Consider the following 17,923-nt stretch of genomic DNA (forward strand, 5'->3'; position numbering starts at 1 on the left):
ACTCTAGAACCAATGGGTAGAATAATGGTTACCAGGGGGCTACAGAAAGGGAAAAAGGAGGAGATGTTGATCAAAAGCTATAAAGTTTCAGTTAGGCAAGATGAATAACCTCTGGAGATCTATTGTACAATGAAAAGCCAATAGTTAATAATATTGTATGGTTAAAAATTTGCTAAGAGGATAGATCTTATGATAATTGCTCTTAACACAAGAGAAAAAAATTTTTAATTAAACAAACAGGGGTGGGGGAAAAAGGAAACTTGCAGGTAATAGATAAGTTTGTGGCCTGAGTGTGGTGATGATCTCATGGGTGTATACTTACCTCCAAACTCATCAAGTTGTGTATGTTCAATATGCATAACTCTTTGTATGTCAATCATACCTCAATAAAGTGGTCTAAAAAATAAAGAAGTAAAAACCACCCATAATCCCATTATTCCAAGAAGCCATTACTAATATTTTATTGGATTTCTTCTAACCATTTTTCAGTGAGTGTGTGTATGTATGTAGGTCTGCATATCTAAGTATACATGCCTAAATACATGATTTGTGTAAATAAGCCAGTTGCAAAAGAGTATGTTTTCCTGTGGGTTGAGTACTATGGCACTTGCGAAGTGATGATGTGTTGTTTGTTTTTGGTAAAGATGCCAAAATTTATGACATATTTTTAGTTTGCTGTTAGGGCTGGATTCCTTTTTGCAGCTATCTTTGTCACATGAGTATCTGAGGCAGGTGTGTATATGCGATGCCAATGGAATGCACTTCATTTTAGAAAAGGCCCATTGCTGATTCCTTGGGCTAAGGCTCTCCCCTTCCCCTTGTGACTCCTATCCCTTTGCATTCATTACAAGAAGAATGAATATCTATGCTGACCCATCCTTAGGCATATAACAAACAGAAATAAGGAGAGTATATAATTTTGATGTGTTTCATTTTCTTTTCTTTCTTTCTTTCCCAGGAAATATTTTGGAGAAAAAATCGGACTGTATTTTGCCTGGCTGGGATTATATACATCATTCCTCATCCCATCTTCTGTAATCGGGGTGATCGTTTTTCTTTATGGATGTGCAACAATTGAAGAAGATATTCCCAGGTAAGTCAGTTTTTAAGAGAAAGCCTCAATTCCCATGTGTTAATAATTTGGAGTTTCATCCCAGTTGCAAGCACATTTCACACGCTTCCTTCCAAAGTCCTCATCCTCTATCCTTTTCTTTCCCTATGATGTATATAACTTTTCTCCAGATCTAGGAGACAGATCTAGGAGCTGAAGATTCTGGGAATGGCATTGGGGCCAAGGTCTGATGTGGGTAGGTGGAAAAAACTCATGCCAGAGAAATGCTTTCTTTGCCTCAATGCAATCCTCCTGCCTCAGCCTCCCAAAATGCTAATTGTCAGGGCTGGGAATTGAACTCTGTTGCTTCCTGCTCCAAAGTCTCTGCTTTTTCTTGTAAGCAGTGAAGTCTTCCAGAGGGCTCATGTCCTCTTTGACAGCTCAGTAGCTTCACCTAGGCTTGCCTGGGTATGTTCTCAGCAAACATGGCTCTTGGGTTTCCCTTCCCAGTTGTGATCCCTGGAGATCTGGCTTCAGCTTGATCAAAACTGGGAAACCTGGTACCATGCATAGGCAAGCAGTGAGTGGGCATCAGGGTGCTGGTTTATGTCAGGAATTAGAACTTATGCTTGCTTCCTCACGTGGGAATACACATGGCAACAACCACTACAGCTGGAAATGTCGTGGCCTGCACATGCTGCAGAGATAGCTATGTACACACAGGCACGCACACTCCACACTCACACGCTTATACGTGTGCAGTGATGTACATATGTAAGATGCAATTATTATTGCAGTTTTCGTATTGCCTGTCAGGGTGTACAGTGTTCTACAGCCTGTGGATAGCAACCCATTGGTGGGTTATGGAATCAAGTCAATGGGTTATTTTTTAAATGAAATAAAGTAAGAGTACTGAATAGGATAGGATGAAAAAAGATATTAGTATTTGTTACAAGAAGGATGGTAAGTGTTGTTTCATGAGATTTTATTTCAGCTATGTAAGTGTGTCTGTGAGGGGGAGGGTGTGTATATATTTGCATACTGGAATCTGATGGAATAAAATTCTTCCAAATTATAGACCAGAGATAAAACAGTTTGAAATCGACTGCTACAAAATTGAAGTTTTGGTTGTTGTATTTTCATACTCAGGATAGGGTATCGCAAATCAGGAAGGTGTAAGCAATAGAAAAAAGTAAACATTTTATGTAGATTTTTAAAAAAAGAACTATTCTTTAAACATAATTGTATATTCATCAAAAGTCCAAGTTCTATGGGCCTGATGGAAACTCACAAAATACCACTCCTCCTCAACAAAGGAATATTCCCTAAATCCCAGTATTGACTTTGAACAAATTCATGCTCCGTAAGAGCCTGTGTCTCTCATCCACTCCTAAGTGTGATTAAAAATTTGCATTATTTCTGGGATTACTTTAGAGATTACTAATTTTGACATCAAGCCTGAAATGTACTATCACTTTAAAAAAAACTTTTTGTTTTGAAAAATTTATAGATTCTCAGGAATTTGCAAAGATAATACAGTGGGCCCCAGTGTACCCTTCATCTCGTTACCTCCAGGGGTTAAGCCTTGTCTAACTGTAGTATAATAGCAAAACTGGAACATTGATATTGATTATGGGGGACTTTAAATGGTGCCTTTTATTCCAACTAACTTTGATATATGAGATATGAGCATGTGTGCATGATACATTTATAGAACTGTCCTCTGTTTACCAGGGGATTGGTTTCATTTGTGAAGCCCTTACTTCCACGGGTAAAGAAGATTGAGACATTTAAAAAAAACTGATTAATCTAAACCACATTGTAAAAAAAAATGGGTGCTTTAGGTCTGAGACCTTCAAAGCAGCTCTTTTGTCTGAATTTCCTGGTTAATTGCCTCTTTGTTCCGTCTCCCTTTGTGCTAGCACAGCCCAGTGTCACCTAGCCTGATGGGTGAGCGCTGGTTCACGCTGAAGGTCACTGTTCACTTTGGGGTCTCGGTCCAGCTGATTGTCAGGCCATTTACCAACCTTCTTATGCCTTCCCAAGAAAACAACAGCTTGAAGAAATGCGCCATTAGATCTACAGCCACAGTTACTTCCCACTGGAAATCTGTGGGTTGTGCAGCTAGAGTAACCCAGTCGTGATTTCAGTTCTAGGTGGGCTTCCCTCATCTGTCAGCTTGTCGAGAGGAAATACAGAGTCATTTAATGTCATTCATGGTCAGAATGCTTCCAGAATTCTGTTCAAATTGTGTTAAAAACCCTAATATATTAAAAACATTCTGGCTTTAAATTTAAGAGATTTGAGGAGAATTCATGTGACAGAGAATGGCTGCCCTTTTGCACAAGCGACTGATAGCTGCCCGCACTCTAATTTAAAGACGAATCATTTATACAGCACTTACGTATCAAAGTGCTTTGCACCAAGTTGGCTGCTCATACTTTTCTCATTTCTGACCTTTTAGCATTGACTAGATTTAACTAAAATTCAGTCAACTAGGAGTATCTCTCTCCCTAGTCCATGCTTTAAAAAATCCTGAAGGCAGTGAGGTCCCTAACACACAGAGTGGAAGGGTAGCCCTGAGGGACACCTGCCTACATTCTTAGTCATGGCTGAAAAGCACAGCTCTTTACTAGAATTTATGCAGATAAACAATTTTCTGTGTCAATCTATTTTCTAAGAGGGTACTCTCTTCTCTGAAAGTAGCAATTCCTCCTCAACTACAGAGCGAACACTTATCCAGAATGACCCAGAAGATTTGACACAAACTGTGCTCTCTAGTTGCTAGTAAGAGCATGCCCAGGTGAAACTAGTACAGCTGGCCGTATGATTAACACGTGACTATTTAATACTCTCTATGCGACTGAGTCATTTGCATTGACGTGTGCCGATGGAGAGCTCAGCGCAAGTCAGCGGGGACCTGGGCCTTGTCCTCAGAGACCTGAGTTCCCATCCTCACACAGAAGCCCCTCCCTGCGCGGGACCTAGTCGCTCACTGCAAACAGAAGGCTGGAGACTAGGACTTGACAGAAACACACCTGTGCCTTCCTCTGATGTCACAGGTTCCACGTGAGCACTTGCTCCAGCGCACAGGGCACCAGGGGGCTCACCGGGGAAGCGCCCCCGCCTGTCAACCGTGCCGTGTAGCGCCCTCTACTGCCTGTCAGTGGAAGACCCGGCTGTGGTTTTCCGTGCGGGACCTCTGCGTCCCCACCCTTCTGCTCTGTGAGAACAGCAGATGCTGCATTTTCATGAACTCTTGAGTTCTCCATCCTGTCCCCCCTGAACCATGAGCGTAGCCATCCACCCATTTCCCTGGAGAAATAATACGTGCCAGAGTGATGAGTTTGTGCATTTTCCTGCCATTTTCATATGTGGTATGAAAGGTTGTTGGGGAGGCCAGGCAGGCTGGCGATTCTTCGGTTTTCATTTGCAAGTGTCCCTGTGATCCAGCTAGTCGCCTAGCGAATGAATGGAATTTCACATGTATGTATCTGTCTGCCAGATAGAAATGTGTCGTGCTAGGAATAGCTTAGGGTACAGGCCAGGAGAGACTATTTAGTGCAGGCTTCTCTCTCCGAGTGTTGGAGAATCTAGACCTTGGAAGAGTTTACCTTGTGCTTTTATTCCCCGTATGCCATTTTATGGTTATAACCATTCTTATGAGATTGAGTTCACTAATCTCCATTCTTCACATGGCCAGACAGCCGATGCTCCCAGAAAATGGCTTCCTACCCAGATCTGTGCTTCCTCACCTGGCTGCTGCTTCCAGAGGTGACAGGCCCAGCCAGACCCTCATGTTTGTCTGCCCCTGTGGCCAGTTCCACCCCCTGTGGGACAGACAGTAGGGTTTAGGAAGACAGGCTGTGAGTGAAGGATGGATGATGACATCCAACTTCAGGCTGGTGACTTATTCACAACTGTTGCTGCATCTCACCAATCTCACAGACTTTGAACATTTTGAAGGGACTTCATAAGGCACAATTCAATGCATAATATCTCTGACAGATGGTCACCAACTTTCTGGGACACTTGTAGTGACAGGAAACTCCATACCTCAGAAGAGGGCCCATCCGTTTTTTGTTTGTTTGTTTGTTTTGGACAAAATGTAAGAGTCACACTCTCTAGGTGGAGAATCCAATCCCAACTTCTTAAACATTCCTTCCTTGCGGAGTTGGCAAACCCAAGCATGGATTTGGAAATGGGAGCTGTTTTGGGGTGATTTGCTGGCACTGGGCCCTGCTCCAGGTCTGTCTGACCTGGAGCTTCTGTCTGTCGCAGTAGAGAGATGTGTGACCAGCAGAACGCCTTCACCATGTGTCCGCTGTGTGACAAATCCTGCGACTACTGGAACCTCAGCTCGGCCTGTGGAACCGCGCGGGCCAGCCACCTGTTTGACAACCCTGCCACCGTCTTCTTCTCCATCTTCATGGCTCTGTGGGGTAAGTGGTCAGCCTGAGGCTTGCTTGTAGGGGTGGTGCCTTCAAGTGGGGGCAGTGACTCAGCCCTAATGCTCATACCCTTCAGTTTACTTTGGCATTTTTTTCTTTATATCCTAAGATGTATGTTAGGGACAGTACCTTTCTCTTCTTTACTCATATGTGTGAATAGAAATAGGAATGTCCTTCATGGCTTTATCTGTTTTCTCCTAGATATAGTCGTGTTAACCCTGTACTAGTCTTGCGTATCATTTATGCAAAATTTGAACCAATGCATGTTTTGAACTCCCCTGGCAAACCCAAAAGATACTTCCAGATACGTTCACTTAGTTATGTAAGACCCTCTATGCCATGTGGTATAACCGAGTGGCAGACAGACTGCCGTGGTCACAGAGTCAGCTAGTGGTAAAAGTGGGCTGAAGTCTGGTTTCCCGACTCCAGGTTCAGTGCTCTTGATATTTTTAGGACATCGTGAGTGCTGACTGTGGAGGTTTTATTTAGAGCCAGAGTAGTGTTTTCAATATTTCCACCAAAGGGATCTGTGAAGGAAAGAACAGATAGTTCCTTCATTTTCCTCCTCTTTCCTTGCCCCTAGAGTATCAGTGTAATGTCAGCACAATAAATTTGCCCCATGCTGTAGTAGCATCTGACCACACACACACACACACACACTCTCTCTCTCTCTCTCTCTCTCTCTGTCTCTCTCCTATTCTCACAAACTGGAATAAGGTGGAATGACCACCCCATGGCAACTGAACATTTCTAAGAAGACACACCCATGTATATTAGGGACCGAGTCAACATGTGACAGCCCACCTGAGTAGCCAGCCACCTGCTTTTTGTTCACCACCAAATGTGCCCTTCGCTTTCCCCTGGAACTGCAGTGGAGCAGGACCACAGCCCTGCTGCAGAGCTGCTGGGTCTATCTCTGACTCCACTGAGCCTGGGGACAGACCAGGGTGGACTCTGAGTGATACAGTCCCGAGAGTACGAGGAGAAGGAGGAAGGAGGGAGAGATCTGTTCTCAGTGGTGCCAGGAGGACTGGAACACAGCCTTCCTCCAGCACTGTGTGGTCTTCTACTTGGGCAGAGACAGAACTGGACTGGAAAAATTCCCGCATGACTGGTCCACCAAGAAAAGTTTCCATGGGACCCTCTGTTCTCTACTGCTAGAGAGAGCAGCTGCTCTTCAGGGACACAGGGGCAGTGGGCAGCACCTCAAATGCCAGAGCAGGAGAAGGAGGACACGGGATTTGCAACCATAGAGCTCCGGAATCATTCACAGGAAGGGTCAGTAGGATGAGCTGAAGTTGGGGCTTGTTGCCTGAGAAGTCATAGGCGGCTCTGTGTCTGCTTGTCCAGTGTCTTGTTATGACCCCAAGATCCGTCTGAGCTGATTTGGAACTCAGAATCCATATTCATTTTTTATATATTACAGCCCTTATTTTCATAATTTGTCTTGCAGATATTATTAATACCACCATTGAGTATGTGAAGCTTAATAATTCCAGGTCTTTGATCCTTCAAGAACTTTCATGGGACACGAAATCCCTTGTGTAGAGAAACTTTGCTTTCAGTCGTACTTCCCAGTTTCAAGTCCCCAAAACGACCTCTTCTCTTCCCTCGGCAGCTACAGTGAGCAGACACCTTCCCGCCACGCTGAGAGCCCCGGATCACTCCCTGCCCTGCCCCTGCTCCTCTCCTCGCACATCACGGGGCAGGGAAAGCGTTACGAGATGGGAGGGTGTCATGGTGCCAGAGCTTCCTGGCACAGGGTAGGGTTTTGTTTTGTTTTTTAAATGGTCTGGCTATATTTTGTGTGATTGTGTACTTGGTCACAGCAGCCAAAAGCCCTTAGGCATGATTGCCTACAAATTACAATTAAAAATACTAGTAATGCCTCTCATTACCATGATGATTATGATTAGTGGTGTTGTGCTGGGTGGGCCAGGCCCAGGCCTGCCCGGAATGAGGCTGGGAAGAAGCGGTTGTATGCAGAGAGAGACGGGCTGTTGGTGGCAGTAGACGTGGTGGCCACAGAGCCAGGGGATCGTGGAGGGTCCCAGTCAGCAGGACCAGGGTCTGTCGGAGTCTCAGACCCCGCTCCCCTGCGGTTCTGGCTTCAAACTCCAGGGAACGTTGGGAGAGAGAGCAAAGCCCCGCTGAAAAGGGAAGTAATGGGCCAGGGCTTCTGAGCAGAGGTTAAGGACAGCGACTTAGGGTCAGGCCGTGCTAGCTGTGTGTCTTAGCTCCTTACCAGCTGGGGATCCCATAGCGAGTAAATGAGGCACTAAAGCCATATACTCGTTGCCAAGGCGCCATGCTACCTTGGGCACACGGCACAGCGACAGAGAATGAGGTGTGTGCACAAAGCACGTGGCGTAGATGCGCACCCAGGAACTGGCGGTCGCTCCTCCCGCATGTGAAGGCCTCCCTGCCCCTGTGACTCAGCTACCCCTCTGCCTCCATCTGTTCCTGCAGGGTGCAGGCTCCTGGGGGTGGGAGGGAGCATGGCAGGAGCAGGGACCTGCCCTTGTCTCAGGGCATCCCCAGGGCAACGCCAGTGTTGGGGGTCCGAGTACCCTCATGTGAACACAGCCTCAAATCCCGCGGAGAAAAACACACAGATCAGTGCACCACAATGGAGCTGCAAGTAAAGCAAATCGAACTTTAATAACTGGGTATTCGACCAGCGCGTAGGTGTTTGCCGTGCTCAGTTCTGTGTTGTGCCCAAAGTAGGCATGGGCAGCCGAGAGCCCGGGAGGCGCTGGCAGTCTGTTTCCACAGCGCAGACGCGAGCCCAGCCAGTGGTCAGGCACGGCGTGTGGCGAAGGGCGGTGTGGCTCTTGCCAGGGCGGGGTGGAGCTGCAGGGCGGCCTCAGGGAGTGACATCTCTCCCCTTTCCAGGCGCCATGACCACAGGGCAGCAGGGGGCTGCGGCACCGTGGGGACTGACGTTCTGGAAGAGGGGGACTCGAGCCGGGTCGGGAGGGGACGAGGGTGGAAACTAGAGGATAGTAAGGTAGGTGAAGGGGACTGTTTGCACAGCGGGGTGGAGAGGACGGTGAGGAGGTGACCCAGCAGCAACGCAGGTGTGAGTGTTGGCAAACCGTGGGACGAGACTGGCAGGTGGTTCGGGCCAGACACACACGGTCCTGGCAGGTAGAGGACATAATCGTAGAGCACAAAGATCCACTGGCCAGAGGCGGGCGGCACCGTCCCCCTCTGCCTGCTCCGCCCGCGCCGCCCGGGCCCTGCTCTGCAGGACTCGCGCAGTGCCCCCGCCGGCGCCCCACGCCTCTCCCGCAGGCCCACAGCCGCCGACCGTGCGGCCCTCGAGGCCCCGGCCCCCTCACGTCTCGTAGTGCAGTTATTCACCTTCTCTCCTCCGAGGCTGTGAACAATCCGAGAGCAAAATCTGATCGGATTCGCCTCGTCTCCCCACGAGGTCTGGGAGGGTGTTTCGTACAAGGCAGATACCTTAGACAGGGCTGGTGCTTTTGCAGGATTAGAAATTCACTCACATCACTCAAAAGCAAGAGACTGGTTGTGAGAAAGGAAGAGGCAAGCTCCCGGGGGTGGCGGGTGAAGTGTGGCCTGGCCCCCGGGCGCGGGCTGAGAACTGTCAGATGCCGCAGCCTCCTCCTTTCAGGGGCTGCTGGTCTCTCGCGCCTCTTCTCTTCGCGTCGCTCAGCTTTAATCTCCTAAAGAGAGAACCCGACTGGTCCATCGGCAGGCCCTGGGGCAGGAGTCCAGCGCTGGTGTAGTGGGTGGGGAGGGGGCCGGGCTTGTCCCTAGAGCACGCTGGCCTTGCCCTTCAAGGGGCCGTGGGTGGCCCAGGCAGACGAGGGCTGTGTGGCGTGGTGGCCAGTCTGCAAATACTCGCTGAGCGATGGCAGACAGCGCAAGCTGCCTCACAGAGACTGTCGTGTCCGCTGCGCAAAGGAGGGTTGCAAGGCTGAGCGCCTGGGGTCGGGCAGGACTGCTGTGAAACCTCAGCACGGGATGATCAGGGCCCAGAAAGGGAAGTGGTGCTGGGGACAGAAAGAAAGAAGTGGGAGGAAGGTGGAGTGCTGCCGGCGGTGCGGGAGGAAGGGATGTGCGCAGGCGAGGCGAGGCTGGTCACCAGACCACAGACCCCTCCGCTTCCACTTTCTTCATCCCTCCGCTCTTCCTTCATTTCTTGGGACCCGTGTTCGCCCTTTCCTCAGAGCCTGGAGATGGGAAAGGAGCGTGCGTGTGTGTTTGTCGCTGACGGATCTCTTGGCTCTCAGGGATGTGGAGTCTTTCAAGCTGTTCCAGGTAGAAGTAGGAAAAAGGGGCCGAATGCTTTAAAGAGAGCTCTTAAATTTGAAATCTGTACGTTTCTCCCGCCTGCACTGGCGAACTCAAAGGGTACTCGGAATCCACCCTTCAAAAATAATCGAGTTTTTTTTCTTTTTAAGCCACTATGTTTCTGGAGAACTGGAAGAGACTACAGATGCGACTGGGCTACTTCTGGGACCTGACTGGCATAGAGGAGGAAGAAGTGAGTTCTGCTGCGTATTTCCGTGGGGCCTGGCTTTGCTTTGACCCTGGGAACGGCTATCCTGAGCGAGAGCCTCGCGTGTCTGCCGCCGCTGCTCGCTTTGCGTGGCTGCGCGGGCCGAGCCGGGGTTGATGCACGCCGAGGCCGAGAGGCCAGGTGTCCCCTTCCTCCCTCGAGCTGGGAGGCGTCGGGTCTATGGGTAGCCAGGCGTCCCGGTGCCCTGCTCTGGGAAAAGAGATGGCACAAGACGCAAGGGAAAGAGGCAAGGGTATCCCTGAGAGCATGAAGCCAGACAGCGGGCTGTGTCAGAATGCCTCTGTCAGCCTATGGGGCCAGGAAACGGCGGGGGCGCCAGGTGCTTGTTGCCTTTGGTGCCTGTGGAAAACGAAAGAACCACGCGGCCTCTACGGTGTAAGCCAGCACACTGCGCGTGAACCTGGAGGGCGCGCTGAGGGACAGGGTAGGTCCTCCTAGGGTCTAGCTTTCTGTGCAGATGCTGTCTAAGGGGGTAAACAAATCAGCACCCCGGTCTCCGTGACTGTGCGTGTATGACAGCGTGTGGCGGTTACTCACGTTATCTATTCCCACCATAACTCCTGCTTCTCTAAACAGCAGCGCCCGGCGCTCAGCCCCCCTCCCCTCCTCTTCCTCCTTCAAGCTCAGAGAGTCCCCGCTGTTCTGACCATTAGCGCCTTCAAGGCCTACTGACATCACCTGCCACCACGGGCTGAGCGTGGGTGTCAGATAGGAGTGCCTGCCACTGGGATGCCGTGGGTGACGGGAGGCACTTTCTGTGGCCTGAGTGCCCACGAGCACAGGCTGCCACAGACTCCCCTGCAGCGACCGATGGGCTTTGCCCTGGGCTTAGGACCTCTGGCTTTGTGGCCCTGACATTTTATGAGCAAGAAGTGAAATCACCAATCCAGTTTGTTTGCAAGCCTTGTGTCCCCATGTCTGTGGCGTGCCATCATTTCTTCTCCTTAATGCTCTAGTTAGTCAACTTACCTTTGAGCAGGTGGCTGAGGAGTGGCAGGAACCCCAGAGCAGCTGCATGGAATGGAACCTGCCAATCCAGGTTGAGCCGCCTAAAGGCGCTGGGAGGAGAGGTGGCGATGGAGCTTTTCTCACCTGCTGTGGGTCTTCACTTGATTGCATCCCATCCCTGCCCCCCTCCACCCCGCCCCGCCCTAGTACCATGCACTGGGATGTGCACCCACTCTGCTTCAGCCCTAGGCGTCACGCATGTGCCCTGAGGCTAACAGCACCGTGGATTCTATGGCAAGAGAATGTACATATGGATTCTGCCTTCAGACAGGATTCAAATTATCTAGAAACAAAAGCAACAGAGGATAATAAAGATAATTGTATTTCCTGGAGGAAAATGTCTAAACTGGTGCTTCCAATAGAAAGAGCTATAGAAGTTAGACTGTGGGTGATCTAGTTAGGATGTCTTTGTACTGTTGGTCCTATTTGCTTCAGCTGAAATATATCTCGTGTGTGTGTGTGTGTGTGTGTGTGTGTGTGTGAGAGAGAGAGAGAGAGAGAGAGAGAGAGAGAGAGTTGTGGTTGGGGAGGTGGGTGGGGTGCAGTTCCTACTCTCCTGATGAAAGCAGGGGCTAGGATGTCTCCGAAGAAGAGAAGAAGAGCCATCCTGGCATCCAAGCCTTTGTGGGGCCAGAGATAAGCCAAGTGTGTCTGCCGAGCAGGGTCGAGGACGCCCTCAAATCTCTCTGTTCGAGAGGAAGTGTAAACACATTCTCTCACACAGAAAAGCATGAGTTATAACTCAATACCCTTGAAATCTCTGTAACGAGCGCCTGGCAGGAGTGAGGTTATAATCCATTTTTCTTTCTGTAGCCAGGTTTCCTGTTTATCTGTTTCACCCAATGAGCCGTGGTAACTTCCTGGGAGGTACATGATTTGAGGGGCTCGTGTGCCGGCTGAGAGCGGCCTGGCCGAGACCGCGAGCCCGGGCATCAGAAGACAGGCCTGCTGGGATCTCGTGCGAGGTTGCTGCGGGCTGGCTGGTTCCGTGGCACGGCTGTTGTGCCCACATGTGCACGGCCCAGGGCCAGGCACGAGTGAGAGGGAGGACAGTGTGTCTTTTCTCTTAGCATATTTCTGTCTTGGGCTGGCACACATTCTGGACACAGTCATTAAGCACACACCGTGTGCTGGGTTTGGTGTGGAGCATGCAGCAACCTCAGGTATGGTGTTCGATCTCCAAAGGTTGCATCCAGCAGGGTGACGCCTGGGCGTTAGTATTTAGAATAGCGCGGAGCGTGTGTGGGAGACATTCCTCTAGCTAATGTAGGAAAGGGAAGTACTGAAAAAGAAAAGCAGGGTTTTGAAGAGCGGTTGACTTTTAATGGGCAGCAAAGGGAAGAAGGGACACCCACAAGGAGCAAACAGCCACAGACGTCTGGACCTGGGAAGGCACGGCTGTGGGTGAGAAGCAGCAAGATGTCTGCAAAGCCAAGTTGGCTGCAGGCGACTGGGTCTGGGAGGCAGCGGGGACAAGGATGCAGGGACAGTGTGGGGCCGGCCAGGGCGGGTCCCTACTGCTAATCCACGTCTGCTAGGCCATGGGAGACATGGAGGGGCAGGACAGTAAGGTCTCTGTGACTTGAACAAGGGTCCTGGGACTGCCACGAAGTGTTGTGCATTGAAGCAAGTTTAACCCGAATTCACATGAAGAGCAAGAGGGAGGCAGGGGCCGTGCAGGCCATGGTTGGAGGTTTTTTTCTGGTTTGACCAGACACCTTCTCCCAGTGTCAGGAGTGCTTGCCAGGCTAGCTAGCTGTTCGGTAACCTCCAGACGTTGTTCTTCACTGTGGTCTTCACTAGCAAACACTTGCCCGCTGGGGGAGGGAGGGTGCCCGCTCACACACACTCCAACACGTGGGCCTCCCCAGGAGGGGTGGAATGCGCAGGGGCTCAAGTCCAGCTTGTGAGCCAGGGGAAGCAGGAGAAGGCTGGAGACTGCATGTTATGCGGGCAGGGAGAAGCGAGCCACAAACCCGACAGCCAGCCCACCGGGCCAGGGCGGCCCTTGCCTACGGGTGGCCCTGTGGACACCACCAAGGGGCTTACTGAAGGATTCTGCTGGATCCTGTCTGTCCTTGTAGCAGGGAGGCCAGACCTCCAGGGTCATTTTCTCTGAAGTGTGGTGACCTTCAGCTCAAGGGCCTTTGCCTAGTTAGCTTCTGTCACAGTCTGGGGTGGCTTATTTGAACACAGGTGTCCTGCCCTCCCTCTCTCGCCCACCCTCTCCCAGCACGGCAAGCTTTGGATGTCCTCAGCAGCTTCCCGCCACATGGCAAACCAGTCCCCCGCCTGCCTCTCTGGCCTCAGCTTGTGTCTATCCCTGCACAACCTTCCAGCCACTGCTTCCTTCTTCCCGACTTCGTTCCGGTCCTTGCATTGGCTGTTCCCGCTGCACGGAGTGCCTTTCCCCAGTCTCCGTGTGGTCTGCTCTTTCCTGACTTTTCTGTCCCTGTGAAAGTGTTACCGTCTTCACATTGGCCCTCCCTGACTCCCCAGTCTGAAGCAGCCACCCCGCTTTATTTCTTCTATGGCTCTTATCCTCATCGGGTAGTTTCCTGCTTGCGGGTTGGTTCACTCACCGTTGCCTTCCTCCTCTTGGGGCCTCAGTGCTTAGAAAAGAGCTCAGAGCATAGCGGGTGCTTGCCGGCTCTTGGTGGAAGACATTTGTTGCACCTATTTCTGGATTTACCTCTTTGGATCAGCCAAGGTGGTCCTGAGCAGGCCTAGGTTCTTCCTCTCTGCCTGCTCCTGGGGAGACGGACCGGAGGGAGACAGTTCCCAGGGTCTTGGTGAGAGGGGCCATGCGTTTGTGCCACTTTGGCATCAGATCGCCCATCCAGGGGGGTCGTGTTTGGAGAACGTGGGGAACAGTGCAGATCTGCCCATGGCTGGGGGTGTCAAGGCAGCCTTCTCGGGGTCTAGATTCTGCTCTGGGCAGATGCTCAGTTGTCCACTTTTGGAGGGATTCTGTAACCTCAGCCAGCCTACCTGGCTGCAGACAGGGAGACCCTTGTCAGACTTGCTTCAGCCGAAGCGCAGAGCAGCCTGACTCTGATGTGAGTTTCAGACTCCCGTCCGTGTGCCGAAAAAGCTGGGCTTGTTCTGAAAAGAGGAGGGGATCTGAACTGAGCCCAGCATGGGGCAAGTGGGCCACAGCCACACCTAGAGGGACACAAGCAAACCCCTCTGTGTGTGTCGCAGCCTGTCTGAGAAAGCCAGAGGCCGTGGGGAACCTCCTGCTAGTCTGTTAGGAGGCCCTTCCTCGGCCCCTTTGCGGGGCATGAACAGGGAGACGCTCCTCTGGCTCAAAGAGGCTAGAACCCGTATTCCTGTGCTCACCAAAAGATACTGTTCCGTTTTAAATTAAAAATTTCTACTGGAACAATGTAGAAGAAAAGCAAGCCACTTTCAGGGGCAGTGGAGGAGAACTTGAAATCACAGCTCTCCAAGTATCCCTGCAGGGCATTAATTGCTCCAGGCAAAAGCTGCTGGGGGTCGGGGGGGATGGCCGGCTGAAGGAAGTTAACCAAGTGCCTCACAGAGGTACTTCTCAGAGCTTTTAAGATGCTGATTGTGGCCCTCAGGAAGGTGAAACATTGTGCAGTGTTTTCCAAACTTCTAGACTCTGGAATCCTCTTTTAGCTGAAAATCTCTTGGTGCACAGCTCAGGAAATGGTGTGTTGGAGAGCTAATGAAGGTAAGACATAGAGTCAAACGCCCTTCGCAGCATTTAGAGATTGCTGTGAGCTCTGCGTGCTGCCGGCCGCTGGGAGCGGCACAGGTGGTGCGGAGCAGGTAGCCAGTGCTGTGTCGCGGTAGGAGACGCTCACATGCAAAGCAGCGAGGAGATAGTCACAGAAAAACACATAGGCAAGAGCTACCATGTGTGGTATGAGATATAAAACTGCAGGAGTTGGGGGAGGAAGGAGACTCCATCTGGTAAGTACATTGGAACAGTCAGAGAAAGCCTCCTGGAAGAGGTGGGGCTATGTCCCCACGGAGACTGGGTGACGATGGAAGGCCTTCACAACACATGGCTGGCATCTCCTGCTGTTGTACTGGTTGTGCACGTTTGGTGCATGGTTCTCTCCCGTGTCACGGCATGGCATGGGAAGGCCAGAGACAGTTCAGGAGCTTGGCTTGTTGGCCTTTGAACTCTTGACATGGGGCAGTGACAAGAAAATGTTTGTTCTCTGAACAGCAGAGCCCACTGTGAACCCCACCTGAATCCCTCCCTAGGAGTGATCAGTAAATGACATAGGAACATGAAGTCCTCACACCTGTAGGTATTTGTCCTTGAGCTGGAAGCTGAGGGGAAGGCCTGCCAGCGAAGCCAGGTGTACACAGTTAAATTCTCTTTGAAGTGAGTCACGCCTCCTCCGGCCCCAGCATCTGCATTGCTGTAAGGTCCCCCGGATTAGTGAGGGGTTCTTTCCCATGCCTGGTGACTCACAGGCAGGCTCCTACCGCCGACTGGCCCAGTGATGTCTCCTGAGCACTGGTGTGCTTGCCAATGAGTTACTCATCTAGGCTGCACAGGAAACAGGCCCAGGCGCGTGAGGTTTAAGATTCCCCATGGCTGCCTTTGACTTTGATGTTTGTTGGTCGCCATTGTGGCTCACAGAGTGACAGAGCGGGGAATGCGTTTTGCCGTCACCCTAACTCCCAGCTGTGGGGCACATCTGTTTCTCCAGCTGAGATTTGGCTCACTGAAAGTTAGAGGTATGAGGACTGTTGGGATGACCAGATGTGTCCCTCTGCCTTGGGTCACACTGCTATGCGAAGCACGTGGCTCCTTTCTGTGCCGCTGTCCATTAACATTTCCTCTCTTCTTTCTCAACACCGGCGCTGTCCCCAGGAGCGTGCCAAGGTTTGGCTTCAGTGTGATGACAAGTGTCGTGTCTCCCTTTTCTCTCCCCCACGTTGTGTTCTTACGTTAGGATGTTACGTCTCGATGTCTCGACTCCTTGTGACGCGTGTGGTGTGCCGGTTCCCAACCGTAGTGTCCAGTCCCGAACCCCGACTTCAGTGTACGCAGGCCAAGCTTGCTCTCCCACCCGTTTACTAACCAGTCTCTGGCGCTTTGGTTTAGGAACATTCCCGGCCAGAGTACGAAAGCAAAGTCCGAGAGAAAATGCTCAAGGAGAGCAGCAGGTCGGCTGTCCAGAAATTGGAGACAAGCGCGGCTGCGGGTGACGGCGAGGTAAGATGTGGGTGCTCGTTGCTCGTCCTCCCTTTATTTGTTGGGACCCTGCTGTCAGTGTGTTTGGACGCCTGAGTGAGGGGAGACGTGGCCGCGAGGAGGGCTGTGTGCGCAGGGACAGAGGAGAGCGCCACATCTCTGCCTGTCCTGCAGTCGCAGCTCACGGCAGCGGCCCCGCCCACGGCGGCTCCCTCTGTGTGTCTCTGCTGGGTGGTGCCGCGTGCACAGCATGGGCCGCAGGTTGAGGAAGGAAGACACGTTGACAGTTCCAGGCCTGGTGGCTCCGGAGACACCAGCTAAACACTGCATGGTGACGGTGACCACCGCCACACCAGCCACCCCGCAGCGACCTTGCTCATCGAGCGCTCGCTCCGTGCAGACACTGTTTGAAATGCGCTATATTGTCTCATTTTATTCTCATAAAAAAATCTATGAGGCCGGTACTACTCTAGGGAAAACTCACTGAAGAGTTATTTCCACAGAGTAAGTCATCTTCCAAGGGTCACACTGCCACGCATGGTGGCGGATCTGGGATTCCAGTGTGGGTCTGTCCATCCCAGCCTGCGCACTGACCCTAACCACTGTGCCGTGCTGCCTTCCAGGTGCAGTGGGGACATCAGAGTGTGGAGTGAGAAGTGGCTCTCGGGGCCGGCAGAGGCACGTTCATGCCTTTGTCTGCTCGAGCTACTCACACAATGCTCCTTACATTTCATTTCATCTGGGTGGGCCTCCAAAAGTAGAAACGTGATAGTGAGCATGTCCTCTGAGTCGTGTTTCTGAGTTAGATGGCGGCATCCAGTTATTAAAACAGAGCTTCATAATTTTCGCTGTGATCTATGCATACTCCTAGCGTGTGTGTATGGGGGGTGCTCTGCGGGGGTACCTGTTCTGAGTGCCACCCCTCTTTGAAACTAGAAGACTCTGTGTGTGTGTGTGTGTGTTTATGTCTTTCCTAATCTGGTTCCTGAAAAAAAAATCAACAAGATTGAAAATCTGTTGCTTTTACATGTATCTTTTCTCCATCTTGGATTTGAATTCAAATTTCATTTCATTTTACATTCTTTAAGTTGGAACCATTCATGTTAACATGCAAATTTATGCAAGCATCAAAACAGAAGAATGTGGTGTTTTTGAGCTCAGAATACTGTTTTTTTTTTTCTTAAAGAAAATAGGAATTAAACTGAAGAGAGAGAGGGTGGCCCTGTGAGTAATTTTTTTTTTAGACGAAGAGCAAGTCCAAGACCACCAGTTATTCAGGGAAATAATGCATTCATTCTTAGCAAAGACTAATCATTGCTGCCACCCTCATCAGAAAGCAAGAATTCTGTGTTCTGTCAGCTTCAGCAATGCCATGCAAACTTCTTTCTCCACCCCAGAGCAATATACAATGGATAATTTTATGGAAATCACATGTAACTTTTATTGACCACTGACTCATTTAATTTTAATTCTGTAGACGGGAATGCCAAGGAGCTGGAATTGCGTACATTGAGGCTGTGGTTCTAATATAAAGATTGCTTGGATATATATGCATGATAGGTCAAATAACTTTCGGGAACCACAAATAATTAAAAAACATCTGAATGCATTATAAATGATACATATGTTTATGTTTTAGCATTCAACATCTATTTTCATTACACTGTTGAGAATGC

The 17,923-nt window shown here is 50.6% G+C and overlaps 1 protein-coding gene across 1 annotated transcript in view; it reads left to right on the plus strand.

The window, feature by feature from the left end:
* Positions 1-17,923, plus strand: part of LOC105881437 (anoctamin-2) — a 184,354-nt gene that overhangs the window by 63,314 nt on the left and 103,117 nt on the right. Inside the window, exons 7-10 of the mRNA XM_076007860.1 lie at positions 959-1,093; positions 5,333-5,493; positions 9,936-10,018; positions 16,158-16,268. Coding sequence (XP_075863975.1) covers positions 959-1,093; positions 5,333-5,493; positions 9,936-10,018; positions 16,158-16,268 — 490 coding nt within the window. The remainder of the gene's footprint in view (positions 1-958; positions 1,094-5,332; positions 5,494-9,935; positions 10,019-16,157; positions 16,269-17,923) is intronic.

The sequence above is a fragment of the Microcebus murinus genome, chromosome 10 (genome assembly GCF_040939455.1).
Source record: "Microcebus murinus isolate Inina chromosome 10, M.murinus_Inina_mat1.0, whole genome shotgun sequence".
NCBI lineage: Eukaryota > Metazoa > Chordata > Mammalia > Primates > Cheirogaleidae > Microcebus > Microcebus murinus.